Source organism: Heptranchias perlo, chromosome 1 (genome assembly GCF_035084215.1).
Source record: "Heptranchias perlo isolate sHepPer1 chromosome 1, sHepPer1.hap1, whole genome shotgun sequence".
In the NCBI taxonomy this organism is placed as follows: domain Eukaryota; kingdom Metazoa; phylum Chordata; class Chondrichthyes; order Hexanchiformes; family Hexanchidae; genus Heptranchias; species Heptranchias perlo.
Genome location: NC_090325.1, coordinates 34,357,999 through 34,373,945, shown reverse-complemented (window position 1 = coordinate 34,373,945; position 15,947 = coordinate 34,357,999). Strand labels below are relative to the sequence as shown.

At 42.7% G+C, this 15,947-nt stretch overlaps 1 protein-coding gene across 1 annotated transcript in view; it reads right to left on the bottom strand.

Annotated features, from left to right (window-relative positions):
- The window catches only part of dcc (DCC netrin 1 receptor), a gene marked incomplete at its 5' end in the record, with an annotated part of 787,692 nt that overhangs the window by 611,131 nt on the left and 160,614 nt on the right, over nucleotides 1–15,947 (bottom strand). Inside the window, one exon of the mRNA XM_067983624.1 lies at nucleotides 13,255–13,539. Coding sequence (XP_067839725.1) covers nucleotides 13,255–13,539 — 285 coding nt within the window. The remainder of the gene's footprint in view (nucleotides 1–13,254; nucleotides 13,540–15,947) is intronic.

The following is a 15,947-nucleotide window of genomic DNA, read 5'->3' as shown; positions in this document are numbered from 1 at the left end:
ACCTTCCTTCCACTCCCTCTAAGCCAAATATATCCTTCCTCAGGTAAGGAGACCAAAACTGTACACAGTACTCGATGCCTGGTCTCACCAAAGTCCTGTATAATTGCAGCATGATTTCCCTACTCTTGTACTCCAACCCACTTTGCAATAAAGGCCAACATATCATTTCCTTTCCTAATTGCTTGCTGTACCTGCATGTTAATTTTCTGTGATTCGTGTACAAGGACACCCAAATCCCTCTGAATGCCAACATTTACTAGTTTAATTCACCTTTTAAAAAATATTCTGCTTTTCTATTCTTCCCACCAAAGCGAATAACCTCAATCGCAGGCTGTAATTAGTGGGGTGCCATAAGGATCAGTGCTTGGGCCTCAGCTATTTACAATCTATATTAATGGCTTAGATGAAGGGACCAAGTTTAATGTATCCAAGTTTGCTAATGATACAAACCTAGATGAGAAGTAAGCTGTGAGGAGGACACAGAGTCTGCAAAGGCATATAGACAGGTTAAGTGAGTGGGCAAGAAGGTGGCAGATAGAGTATAATGTGGGGAAATGTGACGTTATTCATTTTGGAAGGAAGAATAGAAAAATTGAATTTTTTTTAAATGGTGAGAAACTATTAAATGTTTGTGTTCAGAGGGATTTGGGTGTCCTTGTATGCGGAACACAGAAAGTTAACATGCAGGTACAGCAAGCAATTAGGAAAGCAAATGGCATGTTGGCCTTTATTGCAAGGCGGTTGGAGTATAAGAATAAGGAAATCTTGCTGCAATTGTACAGGGCTCTGGTGAGACCACACCTGGAGTACTGTGTACAGTTTTGGTCTCCTCACCTAAGGAAGGATATACTTGCCTTAGAGGCGGTGCAACAAAGGTTCACTAGATTGATTCCTGGGATGAGAGAGTTGTCCTATGAGGAGAGATTGAGTAGAATGGGCCTATACTCTCTGGAGTTCAGTAGAATGTGAGGTGATCTCATTGAAACATATAAGATTCTGAGGGGGCTTGACAGGGTAGATGCTGAGAGGCTGTTTTCCCTGGCTGGAGAGTCTAGGACTAGGGGGCATAGTCTCAAGATAAGGAGTCAGATATTTAGGAATGAGATGAGGAGGAATTTCTTCACTCAGAGGGTTGTGAATCTTTGGAATTCTCTACCCCAGAGGGCTATGGATGCTCAGTCATTAAGTATATTCAAGAATGAGATTGATGGATTTTTAGATACTAAGGGAATCAAGGGATAGGGGGATCGGGCGGGAAAGTGGAGTTGAGGTCGAAGATCAACCATGATCTTATTGAATGGCAAAGCAGGCTCGAGGAGCCATATGGCCTACTCCTGCTCCTATTTCTTATGTTCTTATGTTCCTGTGTTCTTGCCCAATCACTTAACCTGTCTATATCCCTTTGCAGCCTCTTTGCATCCTCCTCACAGCTTACTTTCTCACCTAGCTTTGTATTGTCAGCAAACTTGGATACATTACATTCGGTCGAGAAACGGACAGCTGGCAGTTGAAAGTTTCCCACATAGTGTTGTTTTCGTACTTGTGGAGTAAAAGCCAGTGTAAGTTTGAATTCTTCAGGTGAATTTAAAGAGGACAAACCAAAAGGAAAGGCTCATATGACAGCAATATTTTGCTTACAGCACCGGCAGAGGCAAAATCTCTCCGTTATACTGACAATCAGAAGCAAAATTGACGAGGCCAATGACTGATGGAAGGGTGAGTATCAGGGCTCTGAACCACTGAAATGACCTTTAACCTCCTAGCTGTAATTTTGCTAGTGATTTAACACTGAAAATTCACTTGCATTACACTGGTGAGCTGGCAAGAATTTTGCATCCAGCTGCCAAGATTGTCAAAATGGTCAATACTATATTGATTCTGTTTGTCATGCACTTCACAAGAATATAGCCTCAACCTTTACACGTTTCACTGTTCAAGAATTAAAAGAATAAGCTTAAATTACTGATTATGCTTGTGCGCTACAACAACATAAGAATTTAAGGATGGGAAAGGGCATTCAGCTCATCAGGGATGCTTCATAATTTAAGTCCTCTGTTAGGACTCAAGCTGATCATCTGAGTTGTCCTTGCTCAAACACCTATCACTCTAGCGCCTGCTGAATCGGATATTCATCCATTTCCTCTATGCATGTTTCAACTGAGTCCACTATGCTAGGTGGCTATACATTTCATAAGTTAGCAAACCCTTTTCCTCCAACTTTCTTCCCTTTCCTTCCTTCCTCTCCTGAAGGTGCTAACAACAACAACAACTTGCATTTATATAGCACCTTTACCATAGTAAAACTTCCCACGGCACTTTACAGGAGCGTTATCAAACAAAATTTGACACCGAGCCACATAAGGCAGCTGAAGGCATGGCCGCCAATGCTGGAGCGATTAAAATCAGGGATGCGCAAGATGCTGGAATTGGAGGAACACAGAGATCTCAAAGGGTTCTCGGGCTGGAGGAGGTTACAGAGATAGGGAGGGGCAAGGCCACGGAGGGATTTGAAAACAAGGATGAGAATTTTAAAATCGAGGCGTTGCCAGACCGGGAGCCAATGTAGGTCAGCGAGTACAGGAGGATTGGTGAACAGGAATTGAGGCGAGTTAGGATGAGCTCAAGGGGCAGCAGAGATTTGGATGAGCTCAAGTTTTTTTTTATTCATTCATGGGATGTGGGCGTCGCTGGCGAGGCCAGCATTTATTTCCCATCCCTAATTGCCCTTCAGAAGGTGGTGGTGAGCCGCCTTCTTGAACTGCTGCAGTCCGTGTGGTGAAGGTTCTCCCACAGTGCTGTTAGGTAGGGAGTTCCAGGATTTTGACCCAGTGACGATGAAGGAACGGTGATATATTTCCAAGTCGGGATGGTGTGTGACTTGGAGGGGAACGTGCAGGTGGTGTTGTTCCCATGTACCTGCTACCCTTGTCCTTCCAGGTGGTAGAGGTCGTGGGTTTGGGAGGTGATGTCGAAGAAGCCTTGGCGAGTTGCTGCAGTGCATCCTGTGGATGGTACACACTGCAGCCACAGTGCGCCGGTGGTGGAGGGAGTGAATGTTTAGGGTGGTGGATGGGATACCAATCAAGCGGGCTGCTTTGTCCTGGATGGTCTCGAGCTTCTTGAGTGTTGTTGGAGCTGCACTCATCCAGGCAAGTGGAGAGTATTCCATCACACTCCTGACTTGTGTCTTGTAGATGGTGGAAAGGCTTTGGGGAGTCACAAGGTGAATCACTCGCCGCAGAATACCCAGCCTCTGACTTGCTCTTGTAGCCACAGTATTAATGTGGCTGGTCCAGTTAAGTTTCTGGTCAATGGTGAGCCCCAGGATGTTGATGGTGGGGGATTCAGCGATGGTAATGCCATTGAATGTCAAGGGGAGGTGGTTCGACTCTATCTTGTTGGAGATGATAATTGCCTGGCAGTTGTCTGGCGCGAATGTCATTTGCCATTTGTCAGCCCAAGCCTGGATGTTGTCCAGGTCTTGCTGCATGCGGGCACGGACTGCATCATTATCTGAGGGGTTGTGAATGGAACTGAACACTGTGCAATCATCAGTGAACATCCCCATTTCTGACCTTATGATGGAGGGAAGGTCATTGATGAAGCAACTGAAGACGGTTGTGCCTAGGACACTGCCCTGAGGAACTCCTGCAACAATGTCCTGGGGCTGAGATGTTTGGCCTCCAACAACCACTATCATATTCCTTTGTGCTAGGTATGACTCCAGCCGCTGGAGAGTTTTCCCCCTGATTCCCATTGATTTCAATTTTACTGGGGCTCCTTGGTGCCACACTCGGTCAAATGCTGCCTTGATGTCAAGGGCAGTCACTCTCACCTCACCTCTGGAATTCAGCTCTTTTGTCCATGTTTGGACCAGGGCTGTAATGAGGTCTGGAGCCGAGTGGTCCTGGCGGAACCCAAACTGAGCATTGGTGAGCAGGTTATTGGTGAGTAAGTGCCGCTTGATAGTACTGTCGACAACACCTTCCATCACTTTGCTGATGATTGAGAGTAGACTGATGGGGTGGTAATTGGCCAGATTGGATTTGTCCTGCTTTTTGTGGACAGGACATACCTGGGCAATTTTCCACATTGTCGGATAGATGCCAGTGTTGTAGCTGTACTGGAACAGTTTGGCTAGAGGCGCGGCTAGTTCTCAAGCACAAGACTTCAGCACTACAGCCGGGATGTTGTCGGGGCCCTTGGCCTTTGCTGTATCCAGTGCACTCAGCCGTTTCTTGATATCACGTGGAATGAATCGAATTGGCTGCAGACTGGCTTCTGTGATGGTGGGGATATCGGGAGGAGGCCGAGATGGATCATCCACTCGGCACTTTTGGCTGAAGATGATTGCAAACGCTTCAGCCTTGCCTTTTGCACTCACGCACAGAAGGTGGAAGATGGGAGGCCGGCTAGGAGAACATTGGAATAGTCATGTCTAGAGGTAACAATGGCATGGATGAGCATGTTGGTAACAGTTCCAAGAGCACCATCCTTGTTGTCGATGTCTGAATTTTTTTTCATTGCATTAATACCGCATCAGTGCTTTAGGAGAATTTTGGAGTAGGATTTTCCATCACTAACCTGCCCCAAATCGGGTGAGATAGTGGTGAAAATTGCAGGAGAATCAGACAACATGGTCTGACCCCATATTCCCACCTGACTTTGCTTCCACCACCCCAGTAAGGAAGGCCTGTGGCTGCCCCTTCCCCAACTGGCACATATACATGATGGCAGGGACGCAGGGCCCAGCAAGCCACCTGATTTTCCTACTTGTCGCCACTGATTCTGCAAACCCCAGGGGCCACCAGAAGAGGCATGGCAGTTGTCCCCAGGTAGCGTCGACAAGCCCCCTACTTCATTGGTTGGACAGAGAGAGCCCAGGAATGGTCTCCTCTCCCTCCATAATGGCCCCAAACATTAATCTGTTGAAAGCCTGTTTAGTCTGAGACCTTTCTAAAAAATTGCTGACATCTTCAGACACTTCTACCCTTCAATTGTGTCTCCAATGTTGTCAGTGGGACATTGCGCCCACAATGCGTTTGAAATTGTGTCGGTTAGGTTACATTTCAAGATTCCACTAAAATTAATTTGCATAATCACAAATGTAAAATCTTCCATGAACCAGCGCAATCGGGCAACGTAATAGAATGTAATTGTTTCTTTTTTTTCCATTGAAAAGCATTCCTTGATGTATTTAAGAGTGTTAACCTGGTGCAGTTTTATCGATACAGCTGAAAATGGGTTTATCACCAAAAATAAGCATTTTTAATAAGTATGTCCAGTCCTCCGCCTGTGAGTAACCTGATTAAAAATCACTGAAAATGACATAAAAAATCTATACTGAACTATTTAATAGTTTCATTAATGTACACTGGTCAGCTTCTTAGTAAATTAAATATTTTTTGAAATGAAGAAACTTTTAAAACGTGCTTACTAGCGCCTGTGTGCCAAAGAAAATGAATGCAATTTGAAAACCCTCCTCAAACCAACGCAATCTCGCAATTTTGACCTGGGGGCGTGGCCAGTGTTGTGGGCGGGGCCCGATTCCGGCAAATTTAATCTTGAACCAATGTGAAAGATCACGGAAAACACAAATGTAAGTGGTTTTGGGAGTAACTCACTTATGTTTCAAATTCCCAGATCTTTTGCACTGGTTCGGCCGATTCGTCTGGATTGCACTGGAATCTGGGCGCAAAACTAGCGGAAACAAGTGGAAAGTTCCCCCCAAGTGTTAATGATATGCCATTCATTGCTAACAGTGTTTGTTATTTTTAGTACAAATGTGGATTGTCTTCCAGTGATCAATATTAAATCTACAGTTAGTCTGACGAGTTTGTAGATGTTCATGGATCTCTCTCAATTATATCCCTTTTCTCAGAATATCTTGCTTTCATACACAGCTTGGTACCACCTTCAGATATGGCACTGCTGGCACAGACTCAATAAAGCCAATTTTAACCTCTTGCGCAAATGAGAATGTGTGGGGAGGAGGGCAAAACAGAGGCAGCGCCTGCCCTCCGGCTTGACACTGCACTCACGCCGGCTGGCATTTTAACTCCCAGGTTATGGAAGGCGTGTGAGGCCTTTGCCCACAGACCAGCGGGGGCATCATTAAAATACAAAAGCAAGGGTTTGATAACACTCAGCAATTTTAACTTTGTGTCACAAGGTTGGTGGCTCGTTAGGGAAACCCGGCATGAAGGAACAGCAGGCCCAGAAGAGGGACGAAAAGGGAAGTCATTTTTTTGAAAGAAGGTTTCCTTGTGGGCCAGAAGGAACAGGAGTGCTCCTCCAGCCCCCCCCCAACCAAGGAAACCTCGGGCCCTGGGCTTTCTTTCTCCATCACCCCCCCGACTTACCTGACTGCTGTGAACCGTTCCCCCTCACACCCGGTTAAATCAGGGGTAATGTGCTGAAAGGCCTCTTTTGCTATTGTAAATTTTAATGGTACTATAGTTCTACAATTCTCTCGTCAAGATTATTTATAAAGCTTATAAACAGTAGGAGAGCTTGGACTGATCTGTGAGACATTCTTTGGGCATAGCTGACCACAGAACATTGATTCTATTTACTATGGTGATGGACAGGATGGGGAGGAAATTAATTGAACAAAGGTGCGATGTCTTGTAGATGAGACCTGGGATACTTATGGAACTCCTCAGATTCTCCGCTTTGAAAGGACTTGCAGAAGTTTTCTAAATTTTGATTGCGGGATCTCTAAATGGTATCATATGGATATGTCTCCTGTAGAGCGAGGTCAAATACATCATTCTAATGTTATGCTCACAGCACCAAATAGAAGAAATACTATAATAGAATATATCGTATATATTTACTATATACAGTAAATGCAAGCTCTTTCTTAGCGTTATGTCGACCATATGTGGGCACATATGAGAAAACGTTATACCCAACTTCCAATTAGTGCGCCCATTCAAAAAAACTGGGCAGTAAGAAAATATACTGTTCAAAAATCCCTCTCCACATCACATAGATACCTAAAGATATTGATGGTAGATGCTGGTCAAGCTTATGTAGTATTTAGCTTTGTCAGCACACACTGCAGGCAGCCTAATATCACTGCTCCATTCACCATTTAGTTCAAAGAAAACATTATTTACGAGTATATTCGTAACAGCACGATTTATGCCTTAACGGTGTCACACATTCAGCTTTCAGTATGTGTCTGGAATATTTTAACTTAAATATGCATCTCTTTTTGAAAAGTTATAAGCTATAAATTAACTTTGTAAAAAATAAAAACGATGAAGGGTTTCAAAGTGGATATGCGTTAAGTAGTTTTCAACAACAGCTCTGAACACCAAATACTTTTAACTCTTTATTTTGCAAAGTAATTTACTTATTGCATGTTAAAAGTACTGAACGCATTATGTTTTCTTAATAGTGCATTACATTAAACATTTGTCATTTTAATTAAATTAATCTTTTAAAGTGGGAGATTAAATGTTGCATTTTTGATGTACTGTGCAGCTATAGCAGCTGCTGTTTATATGTGCTGCACAGATACAACAGCCAGCAATTTGTTGACAAATTAATAGGGTACTGGTTTGATAAAGTAGTTGTTTTGACAGTGCGAGTGATGGCTCCTTTCATCTACTACAGAATGCACTTTCAAATCTGCTGGTAATATTATACAGCCACTGTAGTTATGCTGAAAAAGTGACATGGGTCTGGGACTAAGGGACTTATAGTTGATAAACTGATCGACTGCCATATGGAAAGTGGTAGTCTAAATTGTCATGGTTAATTTGTGCAGCATGAACGCTAGTTCACAAATTCCGAAGTAGGTTTAACGACATACCTTCCTCAACCGCTACCATCAAACACAGGTTAACCGGTCTTCCATCTCATTGTTGTTTGTAATATTTTATTGTGTGTAAAGTGACTGTTGTGTATGACAACATGACAACACGTCACTGCACTTCAATGTAATTTGTTGTATGTGAATTAGAGCGGCTGGTCCATCAAGCCTGTCCCAAGCTGTCATGATGCACAAAGCACCGTGACTCTCAGTGTTCCCTCCCATTAGTAATCATGTAATCTCCTGAGAGAGGCAAAAACACAGATTTTTAAAAACCCTAGGCCAAATAAGCGGAAAACATCTGGGTAATTCCTCTCCAACCTCCTGAGGCGAGTTCCAGGGTATCACTGTGACCATGAGGTACAAACCCTAGTCCCACGTACCATCAGTAAATCTTTTAGACTGGTGGACTAAAAATAATCAATTTAGCCAATTGTTGGAGGGAGGAGAATTAATTTCAGCCATGCTACAGATTCTAAATTGTATATGGTAGTGGCGTTGTAAGTCACATTTGAACCAGAACTGTTGAAGCCATTTCCTTAATACGTTTCAGAACACGTCAGTTAAAATGAATGTGCACACCGCACTGATACTATTCATCCACAGATCACGTGCAAACTACCCCATCATGAATTCTAACCCGCCTATTTAAACTGCTGAGGCAATGTTCTACATAAATACTCCCTACTCCGCAAATGTAATTGTACAAATTCCAAAATATCATACATTCTAAAAACATCATCTCTACTATTTCAACCTGGCCTGCTGTCCTCCAGACCATTGAGGTTTACAGCACAGAAAGAGGCCACTTGATACTTCATGTCTGTGCCAACTCTTTACCAGAGTAATGCAAAACTAATCTCCCTGCCCTACTCTTTCCCCATAGCGCTGTATGTTCCTCTGTTTCATATGTTTATCGAGTCTTCCCTTAAAAAGTGCAACAGTCGCTGCATCAACTACTCCCTCTAGCAAGCATTCCATGCTTGAACAATTCTCTGTGTGCAGAAATTTCTCCTCAGCTCTCTCCTCACTCTCTTCATGACAATTTTACATTGATAACCCCTCATCACTGAGGAAATAGTCTTTCCCTATTCACACTATCAAAATTTTAGAAACCTCTATTAAATCTCCCCTTAGTCTTCAAATGATTATTCAGTTTTCCCTTAAAGGTGTAATAGTCCCTGACTTGTGTGGCAAAGCGTTCCATGCTCCAACAACCCTTTGCATAAAGAATTTTTTCATAGCCTCTTTCCTCAATCACTAAGTGACAATTTTAAATTGTTGACCCCTCATCACTGACTCCCCAATCAGAGGAAACAGTCTTTCCCTAGACACTCTATCAAAACCCTTCATAATTTTAAAAACTTCTATTAAATCTCTTGGCCTTCTCTGCTCCTGTGGAAATAGTCCCAATGTCTTTCCTCTCAACTATGGTTTCTCATCTCTAGCATCATCCAGGTGAATCTCCCTGTACCTCTATGGTTTTAATATCCGTTATATAATGGAACACCCAAAACAGCACAAATACTGTAACCATAGCCTAACCATTGCCTTGTATACATTTATCATTACTTCTTTGCTCTTGTATTCCACGCACCTGTTTATAAAACCCAAAATGTTACTGGACCTTTTATGGCTTTATCTACTTGCACTCAAACTTTCAAGCAACAACGTATTTGAAACCCTCCGTCTCTCTGTTCCTCCACATCCTTCGGTGTCTTTGCATGGAATGTATACGCCCATTCCTTGTTTTCCCTCCAAAATATATTACCTCACACTTCTCCACATTCAAGTGCATCTGCCTTCTCTTTGACCATTCTGCTAAACAGTCAATGTCCTCCTAAAGTCTTTTATAGTACCCCTCACTTGTGCCAAACTGCCTGTTTTTATGACCTCTGCAAAGTTCAACAGTATGTTGCCTATGCACAAGTCCAAATCATTGAGACTAAATGTGCATTTTATGGTATTACTTTCAGCCCTTCTTCAATCCAAGCAACACCCATTTACCATGACCTATTGTTTCTTGTCCATCAACCAACTTTCTAATATGCTGCTACATTTTGCCTTATATCATACACCTGAATTTTTGTGAACAAGCCTCCTGTGAGACATTTTATCGAACACCTTCTGAAATCAATATACACTATAAATATTGCATACACATTGTCTATACAGTCAGCTACTTCTTCAAAATACTCAATTAAATTCAACAAACACAACTTGCCTTTAACAAATCCTTGCTTATCCCCTGCATCTCTAAACACTCACTAATTTGATAATGAATTATGGAATGTAACAGTTTGTTCTCAAGTGCCATTAGACAGACTGATTTATCCTTCTCTCCCTTCTTCAACAAAGTGAACAAACTGCACTACTCCCACCCCTCCCCCTCCTCCACCACCATATACAGTGCAATTACCCCAAAAAGCTGTGGCGGCTGAGATTCCAATTTACCTGGGCCAGATCTGTTCTCATCCCACTGCAATTGGCCCTCCTCCAATTGAGTATTTTTACATTAGAGTGGACAGAGTCGTTTACCATTGCTATTCTAAACCTTATGATACTATGATCACTGCTCCCGAAATGCTCTCGCACTGACACTTGTTCCACTTGGCCCGTCTCATTCCCTAGAACCAAGTCCAGCAATGCGTCCTTCCTCGTTGGGCCGGAAACATACTGATCGAGAAAATTATCATGAACACATTTCAAAAATTCCGCCCCCTCTTTGGCCCTTATAGTATTACTGGCCCAGTCTAAATTAGGATAGTTGAAATCCCCCGTTTTCACTACTCTATGGCTTTTGCACCTCTCTGTAATTTCCCTGCAAATTTGCTCCTCTATATCCTTCCCACTAGTTGGTGGCCTATAGAATACTCCCAGTAGTGTAATGGCACCTCTATTGTTCCTTAACGCTAACCAAATAGATTCTGTCCATGACCCCTCCATGATATCCTCTCTCTCCAGCACTGCAATATTCTCCTTAATCAATACTGTCACCGTCCCCCCTCCTATCTTTCCTGAACGCCTTGTATCCAGGAATATAGTACCCAATCCTGCCCTTTTTTGAGCAAGGTCTCTGTTATCGCCACGTCATATTCCCATGTGGCTATTTGTGCCTGCAGCTCAGCAACCTTGTTTACCATGCTTCGTGTGTTTACACACACACACACCGCAGAACAGTCTTAGACCTTCTTGTAATCTCTCTTGGTCTGATCCCATCTAAAACCTTACTATTTTTTACTCTAAGACTATCCTTCTGCCCTGGTCCTTTGTGCCCCTTGTTTCCCCTTTCCAATGCTACATTCTGGTGCCCATCCCCCTGCCAAATTTGTTTAACCCCCCTGCCCCCCCCACAGCACTAGCGAACCTCCCCACAAGAACATTGGTCCCAGCTCCGATGAGGTGCAACTCATCCGGCCTGTACAGATCCGACCTCCCCCAGAACTGGTCTCAATGCCTCAGGAATCTGAAGCCCACCCTCCTGCACCATCTCTCCAGCCACGCATTCATCTGCTCTATCCTACTATTTCTATACTCGCTAGCGCATGGCATCGAGAGTAATCCAGAGATTACTACCTTTGAAGTCCTGCTTGTTAATCTCTTTCCTAACTCCTTAAACTCTGCCTACAGGACCTCATCCCTCTTCCTGCCTACGTCATTGGTACCGATATGGACCACGACCTCTAGCTGTTCACCCTCCCCCTCCAGTGATATCCTTGACCCTGGCACCAGGGAGGCAACATACCATCCTGGAATCATGTCTGCGGCCACAGAAATGCTTGTCTGCACCCCTAACTATAGAATCCCCTATCACTATTGCTCTCCTGACCTTTCTCCTTCCCTACAGGGGGGAGGAGAAAGAAGAAAGAAGAAAGAAATCTATGCCTCTCAACATTTGAAAGGTCACGTCTCCCATTGTTTTTTTTCTCAACAGTAAAAACTAGCTCTGTGAGTATCTCTTTATACTTCCTCATGACCTTAGGTTTCTGGGATTTCCACATGATCATTGGCTTATGGGACCTTCCTAGTTTATATGGCTCACAATCAAAAAGCCTGATCCCACTTAATGTCCCACACTCACACATGCAGAATGACCATTTGTATAAGATGCCAAAGAGACCGAACCCAACATGAGTCGCGACCTTCATGAGAGGAGAGAAAAGAAACACTAGACCCTCAGTCTTACCACATACAGATTTAATGAATCTCTGTTGGCTTTCCAAATAAAGCACTGTGGTAAAAGCCATTGATAACAAAACAATACCAGTGTGCTTCTTGACTTCAGGCATATCAAACATCTATCAAACTAAAATCTATGTATGAATAAAGATCATGAAAACCAGGACTCAGAATTCTTTTAGGTTTAAAACAGCAGGTATCAGACGAGTCATTGCACAGATAAATTGCTTAAGGCAGCCAAGCATTCACAGCAATATTCTTTAACCTCCTCAGTTGGTTCTTCGTATTACTGTGGGGCAGAATTCACCGCTTACTTGCAGGAATAGAAGCTATGTTAACTGCTAAGAAACAGGTTACTGTTTCCCCATTGGTGGCCTGTTGTTGGTATTGAAATTCTTGCTCAGTACAAATATGCATAGGATGAGGCATGAACAGCTGTGAAATATGATTAGGATTGCCACAAGGGAGTTATGGTTAGTCTCATGAGAGGGAATGAAAAATTATATTCAACGGGTGGCCACGACCTGAAACTCATCCTGTGGGGAATCGCAGGCATGAATCTAAATCCTACCACTGTACACATCAACATATTGATATACGTCATCACTGCAAAACCTACTAGTAGCCCTTTTATACAAATCTTTCCAGTAAAAGGATGGCCAATGAAGTGCCTCTGTCATATAATGAGTTAGCACATTGTTCTTTCATCTATGGAACCTGGATTCAACTTCAGCTTTGACTGCTAGGCTGAAACTTTCCTCTATCTGCTTAGTTGTAATAGTCTTAAGTGAAATGGCTTTGGGCAGTCATACTTGGCACTTCATTGAAAATCTCTCTTGAAAAGGTCAGAGAATGACTCCTATGGGAAATTGAAATGTTACATTACTTCAGTAGGGGATGCTGTTCTGAGGTTAGTGCAAAGGCGTATTATTGTTGCTGATTAGAAGGAGCTTTACTCTGCAACTGACTACAGTATACCCGGTCTGATACTGACACTTCTCATATTCTCAGCAACTGCACAATTGGATCATTTAATTATGAAGAAAATTCCCCCATTTCTTGTTACGGGTAATTTTCTTGTGGCTGTGTAAAATGAGAAGCTCCTCTGTTCCATAATGCTAACAACCTTTAATGAAGGCAAATATCCATCAAAAAGAGGGTATCCCATCAATGGAGCACAGTGGAAGTATTTTCTATCCTGCAGCACTGATGACGCTTAAGAGCAACCTCAACACTTAACATCCTCTTACCAGACAAAACTTGAAGGTCAGCATCATTCCCAGTTCTTGAACTTCCAGGATTTTCCGCCAGGCAACGGTAGGACCCGCCATCCCCAGCCTGAAGTTTACTGATCACCAAGGATCCAGAAGGGAGAACCACCACGCGCGTGTCATCAGCACTTAGCTTCAGATCGTTGCGGTTTTTCTGCCAATGAATGGAAGGCATAGGCTCACCAGTAACTTCACATTTCAGCAGGGCAATGTCTCCTGCATAAGCAGAGACTGACTCTGTCTGTGAGATGAATCTCAGTGGACCTAGAAATAAATAAGACAAACATCTGTTAATCATTGTTAAAAGTGGATGGAAAAAAGTCAAATCCTATGACATCACAGTGATGTTGTGACATGAGGGTCATGGGCTGTAAATAATACTTGCATTATGGGTTTCAGTGGAGCAGAACTTTATAATGTTACAACATGGGTGAGATCTACACAGATGCAAACAGTGCTGTTCTTCTGAGGTTTAGGATTAAGGTACCTCATTGGGGCAGAATAGAATGAGATTTACTCTGTGGGTGCTTGATGCCAGATGCCCAGAGCGAAAGAAATATCCCATTCCCAGCACTAACCTCCCACACCCTGATGACCGCCAAAGAGCCAAAGAAAAGAAACACATTTCTGACTATTCAGTGGAATACCTGTCTCTTTAAGAGGCTTAATTTCTTCTTGTAACCCAAACAATTTAACAACTGTATTAAAATAGTGCACAAAGACATTTTATGAGACCACATTAACTAATACACTACCAGAGGAAATTGAATCCATAAAAGTTATGATGAAGCTTCATATTCAGCTAATGCTAATTTTACATATAAATTAATATGGCTCATGGGCACAGTTAGTAATACTCAGCAACTAAAAACAGACTCAACTCATATATAATTGAATTGGACGTCCTCATTATCTCTTGAACATGTCCAAAAATAGTTCTGTAGATAGTAGATTATCTTGGTTTATTTTCACTTAGCTACAGTTTCAGGCAGGAGATGATGTTCCCTTGATGCAATTCTAATATCCTTGATACCATTTGTTGACAAGAACCTGTCTATTTTCTTTTGTGAAACCCATTAATGTTTCTTTTTCCATCAATTGTGCCAGTAATCTGACAGACATATTTACCACCCCTTTTGTAAACCTGTTCCTCCTGCATTTCCTATTTTCATTTGTTGTCTTTAATTTGTAAATATGAACCCTTGTGCTTAAATTCTGTGCATGGCAGAAAAGCTTTCTTGAATCTAATTTGACCAAACCTTTCAAAGGACCATTCCTTCAGGTCCCCAACGGTGTCATCCTGCCACTCAGAATCCTGCTCCTGCCCATTGGCCGGCTAGTGCTTCCCAGCCTGGTTTGGGTGAGAGACTGAAAGGGCCAAAGAGGTTAAAATCTCCCAGGCCTCGTGCTGCGGAAGGCTGGACGGTTTACCTTCCGTCCTGGACCCTGGCTGCATGACTTCTGAAACGGAGTTAAAATCGTGGCTTAGGGAAACTTCTTGCTCATCTTTGAACAGTGCAATTGGATCTTTAATATCCACCTGTATCACTTTAGCATCTCAGCTGAAGGACAGCACCTCTAACAATGCAGAATTCATTCAATATTGCACTGTGAAGCAATCCACAAGATGTTTATGATGTATTTGAGTTCAGTCATTTCCAATATGACTATTTTAACTGAGATGACAATTGCTGAACAGCAACTGCTGTGCTTTCACACAGGTCCAGCAGTGTCTGCAGTTGTGATAATGATGTAGAGCAACATGAATTGGACTTGGACAGGGTAAAAGGGAACCACATACAAACAAGAGTATCGGCAGGTGTCTCCAAACCAACAGTGGGATTAGCAGTTTGTGCGATCCTGTCTGTGATGAGATTAATTGGATGTCAGTTTCTGCCCTTACACATTTATCTAGTGAAGGGGTGAATATGAGTTCAGTGGCTTTGTCAAGGTTTTTCAAACAGTAGATTAGAATACACCTAAAGTGCTATTTGATCCGGAGCCCAGGATGAAAAGCATAGGCTGGGAAGCAAGCACAGTATCTCAGGGATGGGTTTGAATCCAATCCAGAATGACGAGATGAAAGTCTCTTCCTGGTGTAAGATTTACGATGAAATAAATTTGACCAATCTCAACCCATTTCTTAGTTGATGTGAGCCCACAGCTTAAACGATAAGGGAATACTTTCTTTGGAGTCCTATGTTATTAACATGGCAGTTTCCTATTAAGATATTCATGTATTGAGTCTGACACTTGTACTGCAGTTGAATTTTCTTGATCTCGTGCTTAAGTTGTGCTTTAGTACTTAGCTATAATTTATACGATCACCCTCCCGTGCCACACATAAACACACACGTGCACACACCCACTGTCACAAATTTGTTGAATTTCCCATTCATCTTCATATCATTCTATATTCATAACTTTTTATAGATGGGATATAACGCCTAGAATGGCTGCAAGTGAGAACGAGTAAGAAAGGCCTTTCTCATTAGGACACCAAACCCCTGTAATACTGTGATGAATAGATTACCACATCCCAGCTTTCACCTTTAGGTAACAATGTAAGTCATTGTAGTTTTCTAGTAAAGATAGACCAGTGATGTAGCACTCTGCTCTGACCATTCCTGTGACATTCCTTCTCCTCCCCAAAGTGACAGCTAGTTAACAAT